The sequence below is a fragment of the Amphibalanus amphitrite genome, unplaced genomic scaffold (genome assembly GCF_019059575.1).
Source record: "Amphibalanus amphitrite isolate SeventyFive unplaced genomic scaffold, NRLGWU_Aamphi_draft 000001F_arrow, whole genome shotgun sequence".
In the NCBI taxonomy this organism is placed as follows: Eukaryota; Metazoa; Arthropoda; class Thecostraca; order Balanomorpha; family Balanidae; genus Amphibalanus; species Amphibalanus amphitrite.
Genome location: NW_024881499.1, coordinates 2,561,020 through 2,587,376, shown reverse-complemented (window position 1 = coordinate 2,587,376; position 26,357 = coordinate 2,561,020). Strand labels below are relative to the sequence as shown.

Sequence of the window (26,357 nt, the reverse complement as noted above, 5' to 3'; positions counted from 1 at the left end):
GAGTACCGCCTGCCACGGCCGGCGGCGGGCGCGGGCCGCCGAGCCGAGCCGGCCTAATTTTAGCCCGCGGCAGCTGGCGGGCGGCGCTGGCGGAGCGCACGGCAGTACACACAGCACGGTGGAAGTCTGGAGAAGGTCGCCGCTGCTCCCTCCCTGTCTGGGTGAAGGTCACCTGCCTCTGCTGCTGGGTGAGCGCGCCGGCTCAGCGTGCACAGGTGAGAGCGCACGCCGCACGCCGCATAACACAGCTAGCCGTGCACGTGCATGCGGTGTTGCAGGGTGCAGAATGCAGATGTGACTGCCGTAGGCAGTGTCTTATATATACCTACTGGTTAGTGTTTATAACTAGACTCGAGTGTCCGATAAGCAGAGTTTGTTGTGCAACACCACTGACCTATACTGCCCTCATCCAGTTCACCGGCATGAATTCGAATCAAACATTCAACAGTTTATACAAGTAAATGGCAGTACCAGACACAGTCCCCCGGTCATATTTCAGGATTTTCTCACTATAGGTTTGCAATCCTAAAAAGCTCCGTACTTTTACGACCTTACCTTTGGCTCCATAACGTGCATATTGCATAATGATATACCGATGCTGCCACTAATGCGTATCCGAGTCAGCACAAACCGGTGTCTGGGAACGTACATGATAGTTACGCGAATAGACTGCAATGCGTAAAGAAACATTTTATTTTCATTATTACGAAAGCCGTTTCATCAGCTGAGCCTCAGCCATTGTCATGTCTCATTGACATTTATAAGATTGGGCTCAGGTGCCAGCCATGAGCAGGACACTGCGGCTTGCCGTTTGCGAACGTCTACACAGCTTGTTGATGTCGTCCTCGTCCTGTCGGACACTGCAGTGGTCGGTGGTAGGCAGGCGGCATAGATGAGCACACAGTGCAGTTGGGTGAACCCTCGCCTCTAGTGGCTCCAGCCCGGCACGCTATCACGCCGGTCCGATGCGGTGATATAGTTTTTACTGAGAGACCATCACGATTGTTTCGGGCCGCAACCACTGTTGTCCGACGTCCGGACGGTCCGCACGTACACACACACACACCTTCGGGACCCGGAGCGATGGTAGGGGTGCTCGATGGAATGGTGGTGGGGCACGTCGCGTTGTCGCGCGACGCTGATATTCAGGGGTCGCCGTTAGTGTTTATCTGAACGTTTAGCCCCCACCCGTATTGGTCTTTTCACAGCGTCTAACGTAGGTACAGGTAATCCATAGAATCCCCCACTCCAGCCGTTTGGCCCCCGATCGAGCTAGGGTTTCGTAGAAAAACGAGCATGCTGCCCGTGACGAGAGTAAGCCGATGATGATCAATTTTAAGTTTCCAAGTCCTAAGTTATTGATTGACCTTCCAGGTCAGGTCAATGACCCAAAAGTCGTGAAAATCGGGACTTCCTAGAACTGTGCAGATTGAAGATCTGATGTTTTTTTCTGGGTCCTGATAATGAGTTCCAAGTTTTGATCAAAGATGATGTAGGAACTCATGCTTTTGGGGGAGATCGAGACAGGTCAGGTCAGGCCAACCAATAGGCGTCACGTGCCGGCTATCCATAGGCTCTGTGTCAGCCAACACTGACAGCTTCGTAATATGCTTCATAGGCACCAAAACTTCTTCCCAAAAGGGCAAATGGATGCTTATTACAAAATTAACTCCAAACCCTACCCTAGAAACATGCAAAATTCGAAGAGGGTAACCGAGGGTTCTAAGGTCTGTGACCTTGACCTGACCTTCACGTGACCTTGATACCCACCATAATTCGTGGAACAAATATAATTTCACATGTTGGAACGTTTACAACCACAAAAGACTGGAAACGCACAGACAATATGTGCTGGCAATTGACATACACCAAATCACTATTCCAACCCGATTTGGCATCCAGGAACAGGTCTCAGATGAAAGATCATTTGAGGCAGGGTCATGAAATTTTCAGGGTGGTTGTAAAATTGATGAAATTCAGGGAATTAAAAGTTTCGTCGCGAGCGGCCTCTTTTTGCGCGAGTTACTCACGAAAAACTGAGTTGGATGGGCACATTGAACCCCCGCCTTTATATAGGTAAGTGCCAGGTTTAACAGCATGTGCCGAAAAGGAAGATCATGGAGTATTGCTACGTTTTGTACATTCCTTCATTCATAATTGAGTTCATTCATGATGGACCTATGGGAGGGGGGGGGGGGACGTCGAAACACCGCTCTCTCCACATTGCGGGTGAAATATTTGCATAAGAACAGTCTTTCCACTACGACCCTTGGTATATACAGGGTGTTGCAGATAAATTGGGACTAAGTTCATGACCTTACAAAAAATGTGCTATGCGGAGGAACATCATGGAAATTTGACACAATATAATTTCAACAATTGTTTTTCATTTGATATTGAAATTTTAATCCTAACATATCGCGCAGTCATGGAGCAGCGTCGGGGGGAAACGATTGGTGAGTTACTTCGCGCCGGACAGAGCGCGAAGGACATAATAAGTTTAACTGGGTACCCAAAGTCTACCGTGTACCGAACTATCGCGACTGTAGGAGCTGGAGGGGATGTCGCTCGACGTTCTCACACATCTCGCAGTGACCGAAAACGGACACCAACATTCCTGAGCGGCTTGAAACGCTCGATACAGGCCAAACCGAGGACCTCGATAAACAAGCTTGCGCGTGCCCGTCACGTGAGCAAGAGCACCATCAGCAGAGCCGTGAGAGAGGACCTCGGGATGAAGTCGTTTACCAGAAAACGACGAAGCCTCCTGACCGAACCAGCAAGGGCGATACGAAGGGAGCGGGCACCGAAGGTCCTCAAGCTCCTCAAGCACCTCGGGAGTGACGTCATAGTATTTGTCGATGAGAAAAAGTTCATCGTAGAAGAGGTCGCCAACCGCCGGAACTCGCTGGCTATCGCCTACAGCCCTGATGAAGTGGCTCCCGTGATGAAAGGCAAAAATCCGGCATCAGTGATGGTGTTCGGGGCCGTCGCAAGTGATGGCCGCATAATGCCGCCCCATTTCATACCTGCTCGTGTGATGATCGACACTGACGCGTATTTGACCATCCTGAAGGAGTCTCTCATCCCCTGGATGATGAAATATTATGACCTGAGCAAAGTCATGCTGGTGCAAGACTCCGCCCCAGCACATGCTTCCCAGAGGGTGCAAGATTTCCTGAGCCAGAGGATCCCCCTATATGTACCCAAGGACATATGGCCCTCCAACTCGGCTAACTTGAATCCATGCGACTTCTGGATGTGGGGCGTGGTAGAACAAAAGTCCAACTCGACCACTCCTGCCAACGTTTCTGACCTGAAGAAGGCCATCAGGAAGGCAGTCAGCACCATTGACCAGGACGAGGCCCGGCGCGCGTGCTCCGCTTTCCGGCGCCGTCTCGAGAGGGTGCGGGACGCCGACGGCGGTCACATCGAGTGACAAGGCTGTGCGTACACGACACAATACACGTGCGAAGTTTCAACTTTATGTGTTTTCATTCACCGTATTAATAGCATGTTAAAATTAGGTCTGAAAATTCCCAATTTACCTGCAACACCCTGTATGTAGACCTTCTATCAGGTCTGTTGTACTCATCTTTCTCCAGTCGTTCCGCAGTCATCCAGATTCTTGATTTTCTCAGCGATTAAAAACAAAACAAAAGAAGATGGTTGCTTGATCATATTGATACTCAATTCGAAGTTCCAAAACAGCAATCAGCGAAATCAATCAAGTTCAGTTCTGGTTCAGAAGACACGATGATCGATGAAGGGTAGCGTAATTAAGAAACTGCAGAATGAAACAATCATGCCTGATAGGTGGAAATAGCGCGAAATGAAGCAAATTACATCTGCGAAACAGACAGCCAGCCAGCCCAAAATCCAAAGTTCCAGTTTTTGTTTTCATCACATTCGAAAAACCAGCTGATCAACAATGGAGCACGAGATTTGCGATTCCATTGTTGATCAGCTGTAGCTACTAGGGCTGCATTTTAAATACACTATAACCAAAAGCACAGCTAAATAAAATGACATTACAAAATCGAATAAGACAAACAATTCATTTAACAGATATGCCTTACGGAGCGCAGAAGTCAAATATGTTTACGATTTAAATAAGGAGGCGAGATGAGACGAACAGCTGATTGCTAAAACACAGCACAAAACAGGAAACAGAAGGAATCACGAAATACAGTACAAGAAGAAGCAAGATATGATCACGAAAAGGAAGACATACACGAAAGAATCACCGCAAGTAAAACTGACGAGCAAAGCAAGTCGCATATAACAATGAGAAACATAAACACGCTAAAACGCTGCCAAAGACAAAAACGAAGACGAAGGAAACCGATGAGGAAAACGAGAAAAGGCAAGAGGAAGCAAGAGGACCTAAAGAAGATGATACGAAGAAAGGAACCAAAAGATGACATGCCTACACCACACCTTCCTTAAAAAAAAACAATCACCGGGGTCAAACACCCGGGCAGAGGAAAAGAGAGCAAGAATAAGAGCAAGAAGACGATCGGATGACGATATTTCAATAGAACCGGGCCAAACACCCGTGTAAAGGAAAACAGAGCAAGAAGACGACCGGATGACGATATTTGAAATACGAAAGAAAGTAGGTGATCAAGAAGAAGACGTAGGTGACTTTACAATGGCGACAAAACTGTTCTAGCCATAAAACCTAAAAGGAACACCGAGGTTAGCGTAAAGCGAGCGCGTGGCGCGCTGCAGACACGGGCGGCCGACCCGGAGCAAACCTTACGGGGTGCCCTAATAAGCACTGGCACAGCAATAGCCACAGTCACGTGAGACGCAAGAGCAAAGTAAAGCCAAGGAGATACGTAAAGGCAAGGAAGGGCACGAGGAAAGGCAATGATATTCGAAAGATGTAAGCAGCATGAAGACGCTTGATGGGAAAGAAAACGGCCAAGATGACGACACAATGAAAACATCAAAGCACAATGACAGCAAAGAACACAAGTGACACGATGACGTCACGGCGATCAAGTAATTGGCACACTCGCGCAACGCATTAGCAGTAGCACCCACTCACTTTAACGTTCTCTCTCGTTCGCGATCACCTCACTAGCTCACCAGCACTGCCGCCCACGCACCCAGCCAACGGTGGCTGATAAGACTCCCGACACGGCGAGGGGTGCGCGGCTGAGACCAGTCCAAAGCCGCGCGCCACCAGTCCTTACCGTGCGGGAGGAGCATCACTCTCCGGAAACAGTTCTACACCAGCCGCCGGCCGGGGAGCGGGGCAGAGGTGAACGGCCAGGAGCAGGACGAGGATCACGCTGAGTAGAGTCGGGCAGGAGTAGGATGCCGGGGAGTCGTGCAGAGCGCGGTGAGCTGGCGGGCCGGTCAGCACAGAGACCGGCGCGCGCGTGTCGCCGTGCCGAGACCGGAGCGGTCGGCGGAGAGCCAGTGACTCGGCCATGGCGCCTCCGAGCCAGAGATCCGTGTGTGCCGGGTCCATTCGCAGGAGGCTGGAAGACATACGAGGGCGCAGTCTCATGTTCCACCAGAGGAGGGCTGGACTCTGGGTGCTGGGGAGGGGTGGACTTTGGCGAGGCGGTTGTGGTGAACCGTGATTGTTTTGCGCGCACCCTCTGGGCGCACCCGATAGTTCAGCGGGCCCAGTTTAGCGATTACCACCGCTCGCTTGTACGGGCGGAGAAACTTGTAATATTGCCCACGTGGGACGACCGCTCGGTGTAGCAGTACTGTTTCTCCGACGCTGAACTCCAGCTCATTTAACCTCTGGTCATACGCTCTCTTATTAATGCTATGGCGAGTGTCTGAGCGGCGCAGTGCCGACTCATGAAAAACGCGCAAAGATTCGCGGAGCCGATCGAAATATTCGGCTGTGCTGCTCGCCCTAGCCTTACTGGGCGGCACTTCTAGCTCGGCCTCAGCAGGAAGCCGGGGCTCTCTCCCCATCAGCAACTTGTAAGGAGAAAAGCCAGTGGTTTTGCTCACTTGAGAGCGGTAAGCGAGCATAAGCAAGGGGATGTGTTCGTCCCAGCGGTTGTGAGCATCGTCATTGAGGAACTTGGCCAGCATGGCGAGGACCGTCCGATTGGTCCGCTCAACAATACCATTCCCGCTGGGGTGAGCACTGGAAATCGTTGAGCGCTCGATTCCCAAACGCTGGCAAGTGATCTCCAGGATCTCGCTCACAAAGCATCCCCCCTGGTCAGAATGAACCCTCTCTGGGCACCCGAAACGAGCAATAAACTCGTCCACAAAGACCGAGGCCACGGACGCGGCAGATAGGTCTTTCAGAGGGAATACCTCGGCCCACTTTGAGAAAAAATCAACAACGACGAGGAGATGTCGGTTACCAGCCGGAGTAGCCGGTAGGCCAGTGAGGATATCTAGCCCCACTACTTCAAACGGGCGAGACGCGTGCAGTCTGCCCATGGCAGCCCTAGGAGCGGGCACTGGACGGTTCCTCCCCTCACAGCGGGGGCACTGCTGACAGAAGTCACGGACATCAGTCTCCATACGGTCCCAGTAGAACCGAGCGCGGCACTCAGCTAACAGCTTCTCGGGGCCAAAATGACCACCGGTCGGCCCTCCGTGCAGGGATTCGAGCACGGCTGATCTCAGAGACTGAGGGAGAAGAACTTGGAGCTCATCGTGGGCTCCAGCGCGCCTGCGGTACAGGCGGAACACTACGCCGTTCACCAGGCGCAGGCGGAACCACTGGCGTAACAGGGACGCACAGTGCTTTATCTGCCGCCGATGCGGCTTGCGGCCGCGCGACAAGTGCTCAGAGAGCTCAGAAATGGCAGGGTCTGCTTCCTGCTCCGCGCGGATGAAGCTGAGAGACCAGTCAGAGCTATCCGATATGCGGAAAGACTGGTCGTACTCAGTCTGAGTCCCAGCATCAGCTGTCTGAGCTGGGGTACGGCTCAGGGCGTCGGCCACGCCGTTCTCCTCGCCGCGCTTGTACTCGATGTCGAAACTGAACGCTGACAGAGTTTCTAGCCAGCGGGCTAAAATACCAGTAGGGTTGCGGAAGTTCAGTAGCCATTGTAAGCTTGAGTGATCAGTGCGAAGCCGAAACCTTTTGCCGATTAGGTAGTGCTTGAAATGAGTGACAAAAGTGACACATGCTAATAGCTCTCTTTTGGTTGCTGAATAGTTACGCTGAGATTTTGAAAGCTTTTTGCTGCCGTAAGCGATAACCTTCTCTCCCTCGGGCGTCACCTGGAGCAGCACGGCGCCAACGCCGGTGCCGGACGCGTCACATTCGAGTACGAACTCCCCCGCGTCGGCGTCAAACGAGGGGAGCGTCAGCACTGGAGCCTCAGTCAGCGCCTGCTTGACCCGCTCGAAAGCGAGCTGGCACTCGTCGGTCCATTCAAACCGGATATCTTTGTTGCAGAGGCGAAACAGAGGGGCACAAATCGCTGCGTAGTCGCGGATAAAGCCCTTAAAATAATTGCACAGGCCCAGGAAACTAGCCATCTGCTTGGCCGTTTTAGGGACGGGCCAGGTCATGACCGCCTCGACCTTCACTGGGTCAGGGGCCAGGCCCTCCTTACTGACGACATGACCGAGAAAGGTCACCTTGGGCTGACAAAACAAACACTTTTCCAGGTTCAGGGTGAGACCTGCCTTGTGCATGCGTGAGAGCACTGCGTCCAAATTGTCCATCATCTCCTCGAAGCTGCTACCGCGCACGATAATATCATCAAAGTAGCACAGGCATTTCTCAGGGATAATATCACCTAGCACGATATTTAGCAGGCGAGCACATGTGAAGCTCGCTCCGGAGAGGCCGAAGCACATGCGCGTGAAAGAATAGTTATTCCACGGGGTAGTGATGGTGGCCTTTTGCTGGTGCTCGGGGTTTATTTTCACCTGGTAGTACGCCATGTTCATATCGAGGGTGGAGAACATGGTCGACCCATTCAAACCGTCAAGAACATCTGAAATCTTTGGGATAGGATAGGCTGGGAGCTCAGTGACAGCATTCAGTCTACGCATGTCACACACCACTCGGATCTTTCCCGATTTCTTGCGGACGACGCAGATAGGAGAGGCCCAGGAGCCGTTACTCTCTACCAGGACCCCCAGCCGGACAAGCTCGTCCAGCTGCTCTTTGACCTCTGACTGGAGGTGGGGAGGGATGCGTCGGTGCGTCTGGCGCACAGGTCGGGCGGTGCCCGTGTCGATGTCGTGAGTCACGAGGTCAGACAGGCCCAAGTGGCCGTCAAACATAGACTCATAGCGCTTGAGAACCGTAACGAGTCTCTCGCGCTGCGAAGGGGTCAGATCCGCCCCCTCAGTGTTCACCAACCGCTCAAAGTCAACTGGAGCGGCTGTATCATCGAGCGCCTGCGACGCCGCGTCCAGCGGCTCCTCAATGAAATCAATCTCGAGGTCCCCGACAGGGGTGTGTCGAGGGATGGTGATATGGGCCGCCGATATATTTCTAACCACAATAGGCACCCGCCCGTCCTCTATGCATGCGAGCGCGCGAGTGGCCTGGAGCCCAGGAATGCTCAGGGTAGGCTCGAAAACTACCGGACCGCTGTACTGACAAGAGTGCACATAACCCCGTAGAACTTGTTCTTCCCCAGGGGGTACTGAGATGTCATGTCCCATGACAACACGACCCACCGCGCGAGCCTCAGACGAGGTAAAACGCACGGCGTCTGTCGGCACAAGAATAAGCCGACGATTGACCAGATCAATCACACTAGGGACCTGTTCCAAAAAGTCTAAGCCGATCAGGCACGGTATGTCAAGATTATCAGATATCTGAAACCGAATAGAAAATTGTCGCTGTTCGATCGTGACCGGGGCGGTGCATTGGCCTAACAGCGAGAGGGGCTCCCCGTTGGCCACTCTCGCCGTTGTGTGAGTGTCAGAAATTGTCAGAGATGGCAAAGAATCGCAAAGTGTCTTACTTATAATACTGATGCTGGAGCCCGGATCGAGCACACATTTGCACTTGACTCCAGCGATGTGTGCATAGAAGCTAAGCTGATCCCCTAGCGGGCAGCTCAGAGCGCCAGAGCCGGGGTCGGGCACACTGGCGGGCTCAGAGAAAGGGCTCATACCCACAAAGTCGGCACTGCTCGTACCGCGGCACGCAAAAGACTCAGTGCCGGAGGCGCCTGCGTCTGCAGCACTCTGATCGGCCAGCTCGGCGGCTGGAGAGGGGCAATTATCACCAGCGCCGGGAAGAGAATCGGCCTTTACAGTACCATGCACGACCGGGGCGGCGCCAGCAACGGCGCCCATAGCAGGACCGACTGCAACGGAGCAGGCGCCCAGACTAGCGCCCGAATCAGAATCAGCGCCGGAGACAACGAGTGCGGCACCATCAACACGAGCGCCGGAATATGAATTGGTTACCGTGGTGCCACGGGCGACGGGCGCGGCACCATCATGGGCGCCGGTAGCGACACGAGCATCAACAGGGAGGGCGCCAGGAATAGCGCCGGAGCCAGCGCCAACATTCAAAACAGCGCCGGAGGCAGCGAGCGCGGAACCAGAACCATCCGCACCGGGGAATGAAGCAATGACAGCGCCACGGGCCACAGGGGTAACGCCGGTACCGGCGCTCGTAGCAGCGCCAGCTCCAAGGGAGCGGACGCCCGGACCAGCGTCAGCACGAGAGTCGGCGAGGTCGGCACCGACCGCGCCGAGGGCAACAGAGGGGGCGCCAGCATTAGCACTCGTAGGGGCGCGATCATCAACAGAACAGGCGCTAAGGACAGCGCCGGCACTCGGGTCGGCGCCAGATACGGCGAGGTCGGCACTAAAATTATCGGCGCCGGAATATGCAGCAGCAACCGCGCTACGAGCAACAGAGGTAGCGCCAGTATCGGCGCTCGTTACGGCGCCAGCATCAACAGAGCGGACGTCTGGAGGAGCAGCGCTGGCACTCGAGTCGGCAAGGCCGGCACCAAAATCATCAGCACCAGGAGATAAGGCAACAGGGCCGCCGGCAAGAGGAGCGGCCCCTGTGCTGGCGCTAGTATCGGCGCCCGCATCAATAACGCGGGCGGCTGAACCGGCATCGGTGAAGGCGCCTGACCTTGAAACAGCACCGGGGGCTGGCGCGCAAGTTGCGCCGGCGGTGTCCCCGCGAGAAGAAGGTTTCAATGACTTTGAGCCCCGGAGGAAGCGGGCGCCGAAAATGACTCTGCTCTTCCCCCGGACTGCGCGTTTTTTGCCCGGCAAGCAGGTCTGATGTGCCCCTTCTTGCCGCAGGAGTGGCACGTTGCGGAGCCGTAACGGCATGCAGCCCTAGTATGGCCATTCCGACCGCATGCAAAGCAGGGGCCGCTGGGTCCCGGCACGGCAGAGGGCCGTGGCGCGCGTAAAGCTCCATCGACCTTAGCCTCCAGCGCCTCCAGCCGACTAAGCAGCTGAGAGAGGGCGCCCGGCTCCTCCACGCGGCGCACCTCAGCCCCGCCGATCCCTGCCCCAATAGGCTGAGAGTCCACCCTCCTAGCGGCCAGGAGGCATCTAGTTTTTGAGACGACCTGTTGGAATGTGTCACATCCCGCTCCTATGACTCCGGCGCGGAGCTCAGGGGGCAGACAGCCCAGGAAGTATGTGAGGAGAAGCGGGTCTGTTGCATCGTTCGGGAATGCCGCCCGTACTGCCGCCTTGAAGCGTACCAGGAAAGCCTCTAATGACTCAACACAATCAAATTTCAGGGCCTGCAGCCTGGAGTGGGCCTCCACAACGCCCACCGGAGCAAAGCTGTGTCGCAGGGCGTCAACAGCTGCTGAGAACGAAAGTCTCTGACTATGGTCCAAAGCTTCGTACGCGTCTCGGGCCAGCCCGGTTAGGCACAGAGGCAGGTAAAGTAACTTGTCTTGGTCAGTCCATGAGTTTATTTGAGCAAAAATATCAAAGTCTGATTTAAATCTAGAGAAAGAACCATCTCTGCCATTATACAAGGGAGGAGAAATAGAAAAGTTCATGGTTGGCACACTAGGCTGAACTGTAACGGCCTGCCTACTTCGGCTAGTTGATCTCGAACTGGTTCTGTGTTGTTGGAGAGGCATACTGAAGACTACGATCTAAATAATACATCTAGACACTATCCGCACTGTAAGTTTAAATTTTCCTTCTACTGGTGTTACTTAAACAAGATCAGACATAAGAGCTACGATTAGTCGCAAGAAAGACACCTATTATCAGTGTGGCATCATCAAACGAGCCATTTAGGGTACGCATCACTTGACCAACCACATAGCAATCAACACAAAGTACACCGCAAAACAAGGTCAAACACACACATGATACACACGACAATTTCTAATATAATCGATGTTCAATGGCAAATGCAAGTGCCCAAGACGAGACATTTTGACTGTAGAGGCAAGGCAAGAAAGAAGAACAGCAAACAAGGTAGCGTGTTAAGAAAAAGCCATATGATTCCATAGCAAGAGAAGCCAATGCAAAGTATGACCAGAGAAAGAGCTATTTTTGAACCACCGCTGCCACCAGATGTAGACCTTCTATCAGGTCTGTTGTACTCATCTTTCTCCAGTCGTTCCGCAGTCATCCAGATTCTTGATTTTCTCAGCGATTAAAAACAAAACAAAAGAAGATGGTTGCTTGATCATATTGATACTCAATTCGAAGTTCCAAAACAGCAATCAGCGAAATCAATCAAGTTCAGTTCTGGTTCAGAAGACACGATGATCGATGAAGGGTAGCGTAATTAAGAAACTGCAGAATGAAACAATCATGCCTGATAGGTGGAAATAGCGCGAAATGAAGCAAATTACATCTGCGAAACAGACAGCCAGCCAGCCCAAAATCCAAAGTTCCAGTTTTTGTTTTCATCACATTCGAAAAACCAGCTGATCAACAATGGAGCACGAGATTTGCGATTCCATTGTTGATCAGCTGTAGCTACTAGGGCTGCATTTTAAATACACTATAACCAAAAGCACAGCTAAATAAAATGACATTACAAAATCGAATAAGACAAACAATTCATTTAACAGATATGCCTTACGGAGCGCAGAAGTCAAATATGTTTACGATTTAAATAAGGAGGCGAGATGAGACGAACAGCTGATTGCTAAAACACAGCACAAAACAGGAAACAGAAGGAATCACGAAATACAGTACAAGAAGAAGCAAGATATGATCACGAAAAGGAAGACATACACGAAAGAATCACCGCAAGTAAAACTGACGAGCAAAGCAAGTCGCATATAACAATGAGAAACATAAACACGCTAAAACGCTGCCAAAGACAAAAACGAAGACGAAGGAAACCGATGAGGAAAACGAGAAAAGGCAAGAGGAAGCAAGAGGACCTAAAGAAGATGATACGAAGAAAGGAACCAAAAGATGACATGCCTACATATATACCGGGTGGCCCAGAAAAAAACGTTCCCAAATTTAAATCAATATTTCTCAGAAAGTGATAAAGATACAACATTAAAACTTCGAATAGTTAATGCAGCAAACATTTTCAGTAAATGGTGTGATTTTCATGGTGCTCGGTAAATAACTTTTTAAACGGTTCGTGTTTCAAGCATGCCATGTAAAAATTACTTTTTTGCTCCGATGTTTACTAAAAAATGTGAGTGAACGGGTCACTTTCACCCCACGGCACCGCGGCCTAGAGCCATGACTTCTACTGGCACCTAGTCTCATTGATGGTTCGGGTCTCAGGATGACACATTCCCTCAGGCAACCACGATGGCTCTGTGCCAGCGGCATCGGAAGAAGTTTCCAGTTTTCTAACCATCTTGTGGCTCAAATGCTTTCCTGGCTGACATTCCTGGGAAAAGGTAGCTTTTCAACCAGTTTTTTTTTTTGTCATCTGCTGGCAATGTTGTTTTTCATAAGCTATTCTGTGGTCTTCTGGCAGAGGAACCAGTCTGCTTTAGTTTGCTTTCCTTATCCGGTCGATTCACTGTTTGATCTACTGAAAGGAGGGTAATCAGCAGTAATCCATGCACCGTGCCACTCCTGCTCGAAACATGATTTGGTGTTGAAACGAATGACATCCATAAGCACCATTTTGGCTCAGTATTTGAATATTTGGCACATAAGTGAGACAAAAATATTTAAAACAAGAGCATACGTGTTGGTTTCATTCACGTGCTCTATTTTTTATTCTTTTTTATAACATGGGACGTCTAACCCAATCATCACTATCGTTTGACATCGGCAAAAAAACAAAACAAAAACGTCTTGCTTAATTCAACTCAAGATTTCCAGCTTGAAAATGATGGTATAGTGTTATAATTTGGCATACCAATGCGCAAAGAAATGACCCAAACTTGATGAAAATTTTGGCTCGTTATTTGTACTCGTATTTGATATATAGGCCTCCAAAGTTCGGAACGTTTTTTTCTGGGCCACCCGGTATGTACAATAAATACTAAATCCTAAAGAATGATTGAATATTTAGAGGAGTTTTGGGAAGGCGTTTTACCCTCCTACCCCGCAGCATCCAACATCGCTTTTCTGGATCCGCTTATGGTGCCGTTTCCTCGCGTATTAATATACAAAATTGTCCGGGAACTCGGGTTTGTTTTTCAATAGTAAACACAAAGCCATTGAATAGTGTTTTTAGATATTGAACAAAAACCTTTGATTATGCACTGATATCTTGTAATGGTAACTCAGGTTGTTAAAAAAGAGTTCATGTACCTATAGCATAGTGTGATAGCTATTCAACACAAATCTTTGCGTAGGCTGTCTGTACTCTATGCGTCTCATACGAGTAGGTATGTATGTACCGGGAAATAAGGCTGCCAGAAGATGCCGGGCATTGCAATACTTTGTTCCCTGCCATGGACAGTTCCAAAAAGGGCTAATGAATATCACTTTCCTCATGCTTCCTATCGTGTTGAATGTCTCGCATCTTGTCGAGCAATAGGACTATGTTTAATTGTTCAGGGGACAGGGATGATAAAAAAGCTCTCGCCTACCTATTACTCTAATAGGTAGGCGAGTATAAAAAACATGTAAAACGTTTTTTTATCGCAGTAATGTGCCGTGTGCGGGAACTTTGGAAGATACGGCCGATATAAGAACATGACACTTTGTTTGGCGGCTTCGATTGCAGTTGCGCGCCTGTGCCACCGACAAGGGCCTTCTATCGCCTGCCTCGAGACCTGGCGCGCCGAGTGGCCAGTCTCAGACACCTGCTCAGTGCTCACGCGGGACCGGGGTCGGAGAGGTTCAATGCTCGATCAATCCACGTGTGTTTTATAATATCGCTACGATACGTCATGTGCTTTTGTGTTGACTTGAATGGCTCTTGTTTGCCCAACGCGCTGTGCAATCCAGAGCGTTTTATTTACGCTTTCACGTCCTGACATCCTTGTCATGTAAGTACCTGAAACAAGTCGGGCGATTTGATTTATTCGAATATCTGTTTCCTTGCAAATCCATACGTTCTCTGGGCAATACTGAATAGTTTTATTCAGTCTTGCAGTCATTTTTCAAAGTAAAGGCCACCCCACACGGGACCTCGCATGCGGGTTGCGAGTTTGCGGGTTTTGAGTTTGCGGGTATACCTATTACTAATTCTTAGGGTAATTAGACCGTTCCCTTATGGTAACTTAATGAATGCAGTGAAGCCGGTACACCTTCAGAAAATTACATATAGTCGCAATACCAGCGCAACGAACCAAAATTCGACTCCAACGAAAAACCCGCAAACCTCGCAGAACTCGCAGACCTCGCAGCGAGGAAAATCGAAAGGTGACTCAAAATCAACTTTTGGAATGCGATGCAAGTTGGCTCGCATGGTAAAAACATGCAGACTCGCTTGTTGCATGGTGGTGTGGGTTACTCAACATAAAATGTATTCTTAATTTGGAAGAAACCCGAAAAACCAAAAACTCGCAACCCGCATGCGAGTTCCAGTGTGGGGCGGCCTTAAATGGCCAGATAAGCACTTTTTTTGCCGAACATCTTTTTAGCTGAGCACCCATCCAGCACCCACACCGGATGTCCCGTGCTGCTGACGCGTCCGTTGCCAGCGGCGCGGCCGGCTCGTCGGCAGGACAGGATCATGCCAACGGAGGAGCAGTTCCGGAGGGCAGTCGAGGATGTCCGCAGACTGGCCAAGGCCAAACCGTTCGTCGCCGTCGCCGTCACCTTCCAGGGCAAGGAGGCCGGATACGGCAAGTAAGAAAACAAACGATACCTGCAAATAATAGGGGCCACTACCCGGTTGATTGCAATGCACGAGAAATCTACGTCTCGGGTTGTTTTGCATATAAACTCCGAGCACAATACTTATAGCCTATAGGCTCGCTATGCAAGTCAAAATGAATATTTTGAGTCTAAGAACAGGATAAACTCATTCAGGGCTGCCAAATACACCCCAATATGTTGCAATAGGTGATGCCTGCTCAGACTTTGTGCGCCCTCAGTGTCTATACTCCGCCGGCAGGCCGGCAGCGGGCAGCAAGTCGGAGGCCCGCGGCAAGTACGCCGCCAAGCACGTGAACGCCGAGCTGCAGTTTCTGTGTGATATGGTGTACCAGGAGGGGCTCCAGTACCCGGACGGTACGGCCGCCATCCCCTTCGGCGAGCTGTTCCAGGTGCGTCAGCTCGCCACCCAACTGGTGGGGGCGAGGGGTCACCTCTGTGGGTCAGCTTAGGCTGTCGGTGGGAAGGATCTTCCTCGTTTAGAAGGAACTAACTTTTCATTGGAAAAGATACTTTGAATTGTTCAATCACTCATAAAGAGGCAACATCTTTTGATTTTTTTTAAGTATGAACCACGTAGGGTTCAAGACCTTCTTTCTGAATGCCCCAGATACTTTTTATTTCCTAGGCTCTGCATTACATTCCTTGGGCATTCCATTACCAGAGCTGGGCGCATAGGCGGTCCCAGGGGGGGGGGGGGGGGGCCACGGGGGCCATGGCCCCCCTTTGGTGCTGAAAGGTGGTGCCATACTATCTTTTGGCCCCACCTTTCAGATCGAACAAAAGTCCTAGAAAAGCTTTTTGTATGTTCCATTTTCTTTCTTGTGCCATCAAAGGACGTAAATTTCACTCATGAGTGGGCTCAGTTTCGCATTCTGTCAATTTGGCGGTCAGCGTCGCTGGCACCGGTTCACGAGTACCTATGACCGGATCTTACGAGTATATGGAATATCAGCTTGGGTTTACTTGAGGGGCTGGCTGGCATGAGACCCTCTTCGGCAGTGGCGGGTGGGCCCTGCCAAATGAGCGTGGCTCTACGACACTAAAGTAAGACCTCGGGTTGGTGCAGTGCACCTCAGAAGCCCGGTGGTGACGCCGTATGCCGGATTGGTTTCTTAAGGATTAGCATGGGACCTCCGGGGCCTGCATAGAGTTTGCATGAGCTAGTATGTAATCTCAGAGGCATGTGTGATGTGTACACAGTGGCGGTCGCGGGGGGGGGGGGGGCATCAGGGTCATGCCCCCCTCCCCAAAGGCCAATAAAGGGGGCCATCATATCATTTGCCCCCCCCCCTCAAACAACCAATGGGCCCCCATAGGTGTATGGGGTCCTGGCCCTTATTCGATCGTCACGAGGCTCAAAAACCCACGCCCAGCTATTAATATAGCTCCAACACCGCTCTTCGAGCGTCCTACACTGACCTCTGAGGGAACTTCAGTGACGGTCAAGCGCCCACGTTGACCTAAAAGCCCAGATCAACCTCTGAGGCCCCACATCTGGCCTATGAGGGCCCCTAACCGGCTTCAGGGGCCCCAACCGGCGTCTGAGGGTCTCACACCGGTCTCTGGTGGCCTTATTTCTGTCTCTGGTGTCCCAACACGACCCTTTAGATGCCAGTGAGGGCCCCGCATTGGCTGCTGAAGACCCGATGCCGGCCTCTAAGGGCCTGCATTGGCCTCCGAGGAGGGCCCATTTTGGCCTCTGAGGGCCCTCTGTTGGCCGCTGGGGTCCAACGACGGCTCATGCCGGTCTTTTAGGGCCCCACGCTGACCTCTGAGGGCCCCATGTTGGCCTGTCAGAGTAAGGACCCACATTACCCTCTGAGAGCCCAACTCGGTCTCTGATGGTCTCAAACTACTGGCCTTTGCAGTTTGCAGGCCCTGTACTGGTCTCTGAGGGCCCTAAACTGGCCTCTACGTGAAAACATACATGGGTGGGTTTCTGAAGATCAGAGGGCTCACGCAGACTCCGGCACAGCCTTACGTTGGTCCTGATCGAGATTACTTTACGTCATGATGGTCCCGCGCAGATTCCCTCATATTTCTACGTCTGGACCCCATGAGCCGGTGTGGGTCCTGGGGCTGGCAGAGAGTGAGAGACTGATGAAGTCCTTAGGGTTCAGGGCTAGTCTTTTTAGCAGTAGGACTATACAGGTTGAGTGAGCCCCAATAGAGCCGTTGCGAAGCCCCGCAGGAGTCGCGCGCGGCCCTCAGATGCCAATTTTGAAAGCTCGGAACCGTGGGGGTCTCCATAGGTCGGTGTACCTACTCTCTCCCGCCGCCACACAACTATATGGGTAAATGTCATAGTCTGAAAATGCTCTGTGGGTTTCACATGCTTGTTCAAAGCAAGAGGTATCTGTACTTTTCCGAATTGCTTTATAGTGGTAAGGTCATGAATCCGCGTGCCCGACCTTCCAGTATATGCTACACCGATCCGTCGTCATGCTGCAGTGGCCCGACCGGTGGAAACACTGTGGGACGGAAATAGAACTGGTGATTTTGCCTTAAATTGAGCTTAAAGATTTCACGCAAGAATGAGATGGATGAAGCATAAGTAATGCCAACTGCGCGGCGCCTCGTGGACGTAAAAAATTAGCCGATCACCCCCCCCCCCCCGGTGACGGATAAATGTTATGTCCCGCGAGTGTGACTTTGGCCCCCCCCCTTTTGCTAGCGGCTGCGACCGCCAGTGGCTGGGCGCGTTCCTCGATTTTCGGTAGTGCGTTAGCGTTCCTGCGTTCCTCCGGCCGCGGTTAGTGCGTTCCTGGAATAGCGTTCCTCAATTTTTTTTTCGCTCGGTGCGTTAGCGTTCCTGCGTTCCTGCGTTCCTCCCTCAAAAATACCGCCGAACCACGCGGCGCGGGCCCAACCAAACACGGGGCGAATCGATCACAGAATACCCAGAATGGCGACGTGGGGCCGAAAAGCAGCTCGACATCTCTTTTCCGAATCGAATATCTGAAATACGTTTTACCAATATCATCCGTAGGGTTTTCAACAAAAATACGACCTGCTTAAAAACAATAGTTAAGTTAAAAGATGTATCTTAGTAAAAGTTATCATATTTACTTTACAAATTTAATGCCTGAAACTGAATCGAATAGTAAACATCACCACTAAAAATCTTTACACATTTAATGCTTGAAACCGAATCAAATAGTAAACATCACCACTAAATCTAAGCAAGCCTTCCTCGATTCGACCGACAAGTGGCGCCTCTACCGGCAAACACACGTACTCGAGATTCAAACATTTGACACAGAGGTCATTGGCAGCAATATAATTTTTCGGGTGGTTCCGCAAGAACGCAGGAACGCTTCAAAATTTCGGGTGGTGCGTTCCTCTTACTTGCGTTCCTTTGAAAAACTTTTCGTTCCTGCGTTCTTGCGTTCCTAAAAAGGGCGGTGCGTACGTACGGAAGAACGCAGGAACGCACTAAAGGAACGCACTTGCCCAGCTCTGTCCATTACATTCTTAGGGCATTACAGCTGTAAATATTTACTTCGATAAATTATAGTAGAACATTAATCGGCATTATGCGTCAAACGTTTTCGCATCGCTTTAAATATGAAGTTCATCGCTTATTGATACATGGATTTATGCTTACCTGGCAAATTGTTTCAGATATTCACCGTAATAAACAACAAGGTGGTGGGTCTACTGATGAGGGCCAGAAAACACGGCCTGCTCTACTTCGAGGGAGAAATGCTCTTTCAGGTAAGGAGACTTTGCAAACACATTGTGTAGTTTGTAGGTACATCTCAGGCGATAGTCTATCATTGATTTATCGTCAAAACCACATAGACATTTTTTTAGTCATAGAAGACAATAATTGAACACCAGCTATTTCTTTATTTAATGGGAGCTTTCGAAAGCTAGTTTTAGTGTTTTGTACCAAGGCTGACGAAGAAAGCTGCATAGCTTTCGAAAGCTCCCATTAACCCTCGCCGGCCGAGGGGGGGGGGTGCCGCCCCCCCATAGGGTTTTTTCGCGATAGCTCCGAACACGCTAGCGATAAAGAGCTGAAACTTGGCATACCTGACCTTTGATCCAAGCCGGATCTTTTGACACCAACCGCATTTTTGGGTCAGGTCAGGTCACTGACCTATGACGTCATAAGTGAACCTCTGCACGGTCTTCAGATGTCGCAACTTCGCAACGCCCTCACTGCCAGAGGAGATGTCACAGGGAAATGAAACTTGCAGGATCTAGTATCCATTATGAGTCCCACAACTTGTATATCTCGGATTTTTTCTAAAGGTCTTATGAGGTCAGGTCATTTTCGTGACCTCACCATTATAAGTCAATGGGGAAAAATGAAAACTGCTATTCTGGCGCCGGAAACGATCTCCAACTATCTCAAGCACACAGAATCGTGATTTGATGCACTCCTTGCAAGGTTAGATGCGTCACTTTTGCAATGTTGACCTTTCGTGACGTCATTTATGACGTCATCAAGGTCATATTAGTTTTTCGTCAATAACTCTTGATCAAATTGAGCTAGCGAGTCGGGAAAGCCACCAATGGACTCAGGAAGGCCTGCCGAATCGAATGATATGCGACATGACCTCTTTCGACCAACTTCGTGACCTGGGGGTGCTGACCTGACCTTGACCTGAGGTCAACACCCCAAGTTGACCTGACCCGGACAAAAAGTATATCATTCGACGCGCCCGAGCGAGGCGAACACGATGCTGCCAAAATCGGCGCTCTGCGGCCGTTTTTTGCGAAGTTATTCACCAAAAACTGAACCGTACCTTGGGGCACTTGAACTGACCTCAGAGGTCACCGGTTGACCTAGGACCTTAAAATCGGGTACCAATCTCTGCGTCTCGTAACGGCGCACACGCTCGTTTTTCCGCGACGCGCTAGCTCCACCAGGGGCGAAACGGCGAGGGGGGGGGGTCGTACCCGCCCCCCCCCTCGGCCGGCGCGTATGTAGAAAACCAATAGGTCCGGCGAGGGTTAAATAAAGAAAAAGCTTGTGCTCAATTATTGTCTTCCATAACTATGCCACCGTCCCAGCTAAATAACAATATTTACAATTACCTACATAAACATTTATTTATGTGCATCTTGAACGGTCGTCGTCCGTTTATTTCCCTAAGTGAATATTTCAACAGCACTAGTTGCAGTGAGCTTATGTCGCAATGATCGGACCAGATTTTTGCTCAATTTCGTTTCTTATTCTATGCTGCTGTTGCTGAACAGTGCGCTCACTGCCGAATGCTCATCCGCTCCCGATACGTCGCTGGACAGACACAGGCCCAGCACGTGTCGCGGTAACTCGGCAGCGTTCGCCATCGTTTTCAGAGGAGGGACGACGACAAGCCGATCGTGCTGATCCGTCCCATTGACGACATCCGACGGGAGCTCTCCAGTGTCGAGGAGTTCGAGCTGGGCCAGTCGGCGGCGACGGCCCCCAAACAGTGACCTCCCGTGACCTGCCGTGTGACCTCCCGTCCGCTGAGACTGACCCTCGGGCCGCGGGAAGACCCAGCGCGGGACAATCACTCTCAGAAGCTGTGACACTTCTTGCGACGATAGATCTGCTGTTCGTACGGCGTCGTGTTTGTTAGAATAACAGAATAGTGCTTCTCAACTGTTGCAGTATACTGATATGCTGCATGCGTTATTAGTTCCTGGACTGGGCACCAGGGGATAGGTGGGCTGAGCGATAGTACCGCCACCTGGTCATTAGAAGCTGACTGCAACAGTCACCTCGCACCATTCCCTCTTTTCCATCCTCAGGACAGACTAAGCCTTCTCCTCCACGCATCTTTCTCCTGCTCCGGGCTGGACGGGCAACTTTATCCCATGCGGGCGGCTCTCATTGGAGCGCACCGTAGCACCTAACCCGTAGTCGGGTGCAGGGAGTGCTTGAGAGGCGTGAATAGCCGTTTTCACGACGGGCTATCCGGCGAATGCACCTGATTTGACCAAATCTGCAGCTAATTTCTTTTACAGCAAATATCTTCATTTTATGAATTTATTTCAGTGTTTAACTGGATGATGCTCTCTGATAATATGACAAAGCAGGCATGCCTAAGCAGACTTGTGATTCGAGTCAGGGTTACTCCGCTTTGTCGGGTAGCCCCACATGCCTTATAAGGAAGGGAAAGGTCGGGTCACTGGAGATGCGACATTTCCTACGGACGGGACTGAAAGGGTGCGTGTTCCCATATTGGAAATCTAGCATCTCCACACGCCAGCGCTCGGAACGCTCTTGGCATCCTGCCAGGTCACGAGGGGTTGCTCGACAAAGCGGAATAACCCTGACTCGAATCACAACTCTGTGCCTAAGCAATTAGTGCAACCCTAGCTGATAGCTGCTAAGAGACACACTGAACCTGATTTGACCAAATCTGCACCTAATCTGTACCAGATGTGCACCAAATATGTACCAGATGGCCGTCGTGAAAACGGCTAATGGCCTGTCCTAATGGACGGGCTCAACCCCAGCGACTCACTATAGGGTGCCTGTCCAGAACAATGTCTCCCCCTAATTCCTACCATCTTTCCGGCTCCGAAATGGTCTCATTGGACCGAAAGGGCCTAACCCAACAAACCAAAATAAAGCAAGTCACTTCGCGTGTGCAATATGCTTCAGATGCCTGAAAGGTGCCTTAAGAGCTTTGAATGTTTTTGAACTGTCGGCAGGCCTAGCGTTTTTTGTTTTTGTTTTTTTTTTTTTGTTTTTTTTTGTGCACGGTTGCACGTAAGGTGGTTGATCAAAACGGTGCGATCAATGGAATATCATCCCAGATAGAACCAACTAGACTAAATGATGGTTCAAATTGAGCGAATTCTACGTCACACGACAATGAGTATTGCAAAATTGTTACGGGCGGGGGTGACACCGATACGTCAGTTCGGAAATGAATGATGTAAAGCCCCTAAAGACCCTAAAGAACTAGAAGTTGATAACGTGGTTTAATTTCCGGCCGTCCGGCCTCCGACTCGCTTTTTTCTTTGCTTTATACCTATGTACCACATTATTTTTCATCGGTCAACCATAAGAATATAACGCATGCATGAATGCCAAGGCTATGTGAGCTCTCATAGCAAGGTATAGTTAGGTACATGAGTGTATTGGCTACTCAACGTCTTCAGATTTGACACGTGCTATGGCTCTTGGAGAGTTGTTTTACTATATAGTCGTTTGCAACGTGTTTGTATTTTCATATTTATATAACTGGATGTTCAATGCTCATCGCCTTAAGATAATACCGATGTTTTTCGTCTTTCGTTTCGTCAACACTGGTGTAATTGTCGAAGTAACTAGTTGTTGCGTTTTTGTTGTATCTGTTCGTCGGTATTCCATTTAAAAGTTTTGTTGGTCGTCCACTGAGCTGTCTCGGTGTGCCATGTCCGCAGGGCGCAGCTGTTTTGGACACCAATGCGTTCTTCTGGACCTTTCTTTGCGAAACTTTACGGTGGAAATTAAAGCCAAGTTTTATGTGCATTATGAGTGACGCAGTCGTGTAAGAGTTTGGGACATCTAAAATTGGTGTTTTCCTTGGATAACTGCCGAGAATCGTTTTATTGATGGCATATTGAGGCAGCGCAATCAAAACAACCCTGTTATTATAGGCACAGCTAGTTTGCAACTCGTTTTATGCATACCGAGTGTAACTCAAATAAAAAATCACGACATTGAATTTTCCTACATAACAGCGATAATAGCCCATCCAGCACAACAGTATGGCAGCACTTTCTAACAACACGAGCAATAGAATGTTACTGTTAAAAACATCAGTAATGGGACTTTGTCTGCATGTTGTCCACACGAACTTTACCTGTCGTTTGTAAATGCGTGCGTCCCATACTCGTACATTGACACTTTTTTGAAGCATTGTTCGAGTGCCCCCTCTGTTTGGTTTGGAGTGGTTTAATAGTATTGAGAGCTATATTAGGTCAGTTTTTATGTTCATGTTGTCACTTTTATTAAATGCGTGCATTTTCTCTCTCAATGGCTCTCAAGTCTAACCATTCCCAGCATCTTCGACAATCTAAAGCCGTCGATAGCCTGCTTCATTTGTGTGTGCTGCGTCGATAGAATTTCAAGAGAAGGTAATGTCTGGTAAGTTAAAAAAATCATTTTATGGAACGGCAAGTTTAATTCGGCGTTGCGAAGTAATATATAGAAGACTTAGTCAGAAATAGCAGAGGAATTAATATTTCTTGTATTGTTATTTACACGTGGTGAGGATGTGCATAATCTATTAAGATAATCAATACGTTCGACCTTTCTACCGAGTGTTTTCACATTTGTTTAGCAAGCATCGTCATTGCCTACAGTTGGTTGTTATCGCAATTTGCCGTGCAATCAATCATTATCTCACAAACAGTTGTTTGCTTGTTGTATTCCGTCGTTTCTGAGCGTTTATGAAAGTTTGCTTTGCATACAAACAAACTTTAAATCGGAGGATTAAATATTTAGAAACACGTTTTAATAATACCTGCCATCATAAATCAAATACGTTTACATGATGTAACGCTAAAAAAGAATTTGAAAAATTATGGGTTTTGAATGTAAAATTTTAGAGCTTCACTGATAAATTCAAAAGTAAACAGATTATCTCACGATTCCGTCGAAGTGCTAAATCAAACACACTACTTTGCCAGACGAGACAGCCACCTGCCTCGCCCGGGACTGGTGTGCCGCGCTGCGCCGGCCGCGGGGCCGATGGGCCAGGCGGCGCTGTGCTGCGCGGCGCCGCGTCCGCCGCCGCCCGTGGTGGCTGACGTGGAGGGCAGCTGGCCGTACGTCACCGTCAGCCAGAGGATGGTCTCAATCCTGCGCTCCGTGGTCGACACCGTGTCCCGGGACGCGCCGGCGCTGACCGAGGAGGCGCAGCCCGGCGGCCAGGAGGGCGTCCAGCAGGCGCTCCGGCAGCTGGAGCAGCTGCTGCAGTCGCTGACCGCCGACGGGCCGCTGACCCCGCTCACCGGGTCCGCCGACGACGTCACCATGTGGAACGAGGTGCTGAAGGCGGTGACGGCGGCGTCAAAGGACGGGAGAGCGCCCCACTGGCACTCCGGGGAGTGGCTCTACGTCGAGTGCTACATGTACAGGAAGATCTGCGACATACTGGAAACTAATGGGGTGTCGAAGAAGTATGACTTCTTCCACGCCCAGAAGGCGGAGAGCTTCGAGAGCTCCATAAAGGCCGCCTACGACCTGAGTGTGTGGACGCTGGGAGACGTGTTCTCTGGCACCAAACTATCGCCGACTCGGGTGCAGGAGGCCTTCCAGAACCTGATGCTGGTCTGTCTGTGGGGGAACAAGAACGACCTGTCGCTCTCCGGCGGGCGGCAGGTGTCTCAGGACGAGTCGCCACTGTCGCAGCTGCCCATCCTCGCTCAGTTCCTGCTCGTGGACGACCACCAGCGGGTGCTCTCCTATCTGAGCGACCTCCGCAAGCAGCAGCGAGACATCCGCGTCGACTTCGTGTGTGACAACGCCTCCTTCGAGCTGTTCTCGGACCTGTGCCTCGCCGACTTTCTGTGCGCCTACCTACTGGCGAACCGCGTCACCTTCCACGTCAAGGCGCTGCCGTGGTTCGTCTCAGACACCACGCGCCCGGACGTGGCCTGGCTGCTGAAGCGGATGCAGCGCGACCGTCAGGGGCCCGCGCTCCCGGCGCTCGCCGCGCGCTGGAAGCAGCGCTTCGACGCCGGCCAGTGGAGCCTTGCCTCGGACCCGTTCTGGACGTCACCGTTCCCGTTCCGTCGGATGCGCCAGGAGGCTGCGTCACTCTACCGGCAGCTGGAGAACGCCGACCTGGTCATCGTCAAGGGCGACCTCAACTACCGGAAGCTGGTGGGCGACCGCCGCTGGCCGCTGCAGACGCCGCTCTGCCGCGCCATGGAGGGGTTCCACCCGGCGCCCGTGGCGGCCCTGCGGGTGCTGAAGGCCGACCTGGCCGCCGGCCTGCCGCGCGCCGCGGTGCGCCGCGCCCAGCAGATGGACCCTGACTGGATGACGGGTGGCAGGTTCGCCGTCATCCAGTTCTGCACGCAGGTGCCGCCGCTGGACTGAGACGCGCCGCTAGTCAGGGTACCGCCAGTGGACCCTGCACTTAAGTGAAGCTAACGGGTGCAGATGCTGAGCTCAAATTCATGTTTCAGATGGTGAATGCTTCTGCTGGACTGAAGTCCAAATAGTGGGTGTATCCGCCGGACTAAAGCTGAGCTTGGAGCTATCTCCTCCGACCTCCGCGCTGGACTGATCACTGAAGTCAGAATAGCGAGTGTTTGTTCTGGACTGGAATTCGGCTTGGGTGCGTGTCCCCGATGGACGGAACTCCAAATAGCGAGTGTCTCCGCTAGGCCGAACTCCAAACAGCAAGTGTCTCCGCTAGGCAAGTCCAAATAGTTCGTGTCTATGCTGGACCGAAGCTCAGTTTGGGGCATCCCCTCTGGGCTGAAGTCCAAATAGCGAATCAGTTTCTGGACGTACGTCCATGGACGAGCAGCATGCATGCAACTCGTAGCGAGTGTCTCTGCTGTAGGTACTGAAGTTCAGATAGCGAGTGTATCGAATCTCTGATGGATTGCATGGAGATGCTGCATAGATTCAGTGCACAGATTGGTCGTCTGTAGCCCAGTGCTGCTGCTGCGTCGATCAGGGAGGTTTGCCTGTATGACCACTGACCAGGTAATTGGCTGCGTCTCCACTGGCAGCCAGCATAACAATCGTTGCTTTGTCATAAAGCGGGTTATATAAGTTGTGTACGATATGACTACTAACATATCTGTATGTATTCTTTTTAAGCTAGGTAGGTGCCAATGTCTATAACTGCCAATATCTGTTGTGGCATTTTGTTAGCAGTATGTAACTGATTTGCAACAACATTTTTCCTCGTCTCTTCGCTTACTATGCTGTATAAATTTGGCCGTCCGGTTGTTGGTAAATTTATCGTTAAGTTTGCCATCCTGAGTGCGTACTTCGAAATAAAGTGTCATCTAACGAGGTATCTGCGCCAAACCAATGCTTTCTATGTCCCGTAAAATGTTTACGCCACAAACAAAGTACAGACACCTTGAGAATAGCGAAATTTGATGTGAGCTTTCACCTTGTGCCTTTCTCGTCTGAATGATATGATCATTATTGCCAATGTAACTCGAGAATCACACGATAAAAATATACGAACATTCAAATACTA

At 50.8% G+C, this 26,357-nt stretch overlaps 1 protein-coding gene across 2 annotated transcripts; it reads left to right on the top strand.

The window, feature by feature from the left end:
- LOC122390005 (damage-control phosphatase ARMT1-like) lies at window positions 1-26,357 on the top strand. Of its 2 annotated transcripts, XR_006258061.1 has the most exons (3): window positions 36-215; window positions 18,811-18,903; window positions 20,500-20,517. XR_006258061.1 is itself a non-coding variant. In XM_043382599.1 (2 exons), exon 2 carries the CDS (start codon window positions 23,876-23,878, stop codon window positions 25,229-25,231), a length of 1,356 nt encoding a protein of 451 aa, XP_043238534.1. In that variant the 5' UTR covers window positions 1-215; window positions 23,815-23,875; the 3' UTR covers window positions 25,232-26,357. The 2 variants fall into 2 exon arrangements, 1 of the variants encoding a protein (XP_043238534.1); XM_043382599.1 differs by lacking the exons at window positions 18,811-18,903; window positions 20,500-20,517 and adding an exon at window positions 23,815-26,357 and having other exon boundaries at window positions 1-215.

Excerpts from the sequence above, each read along its gene's own strand:
- LOC122390005 (XM_043382599.1), top strand. The coding sequence starts at position 23,876 with ATGGGCCAGGCGGCGCTGTGCTGCGCGGCGCCGCGTCCGCCGCCGCCC.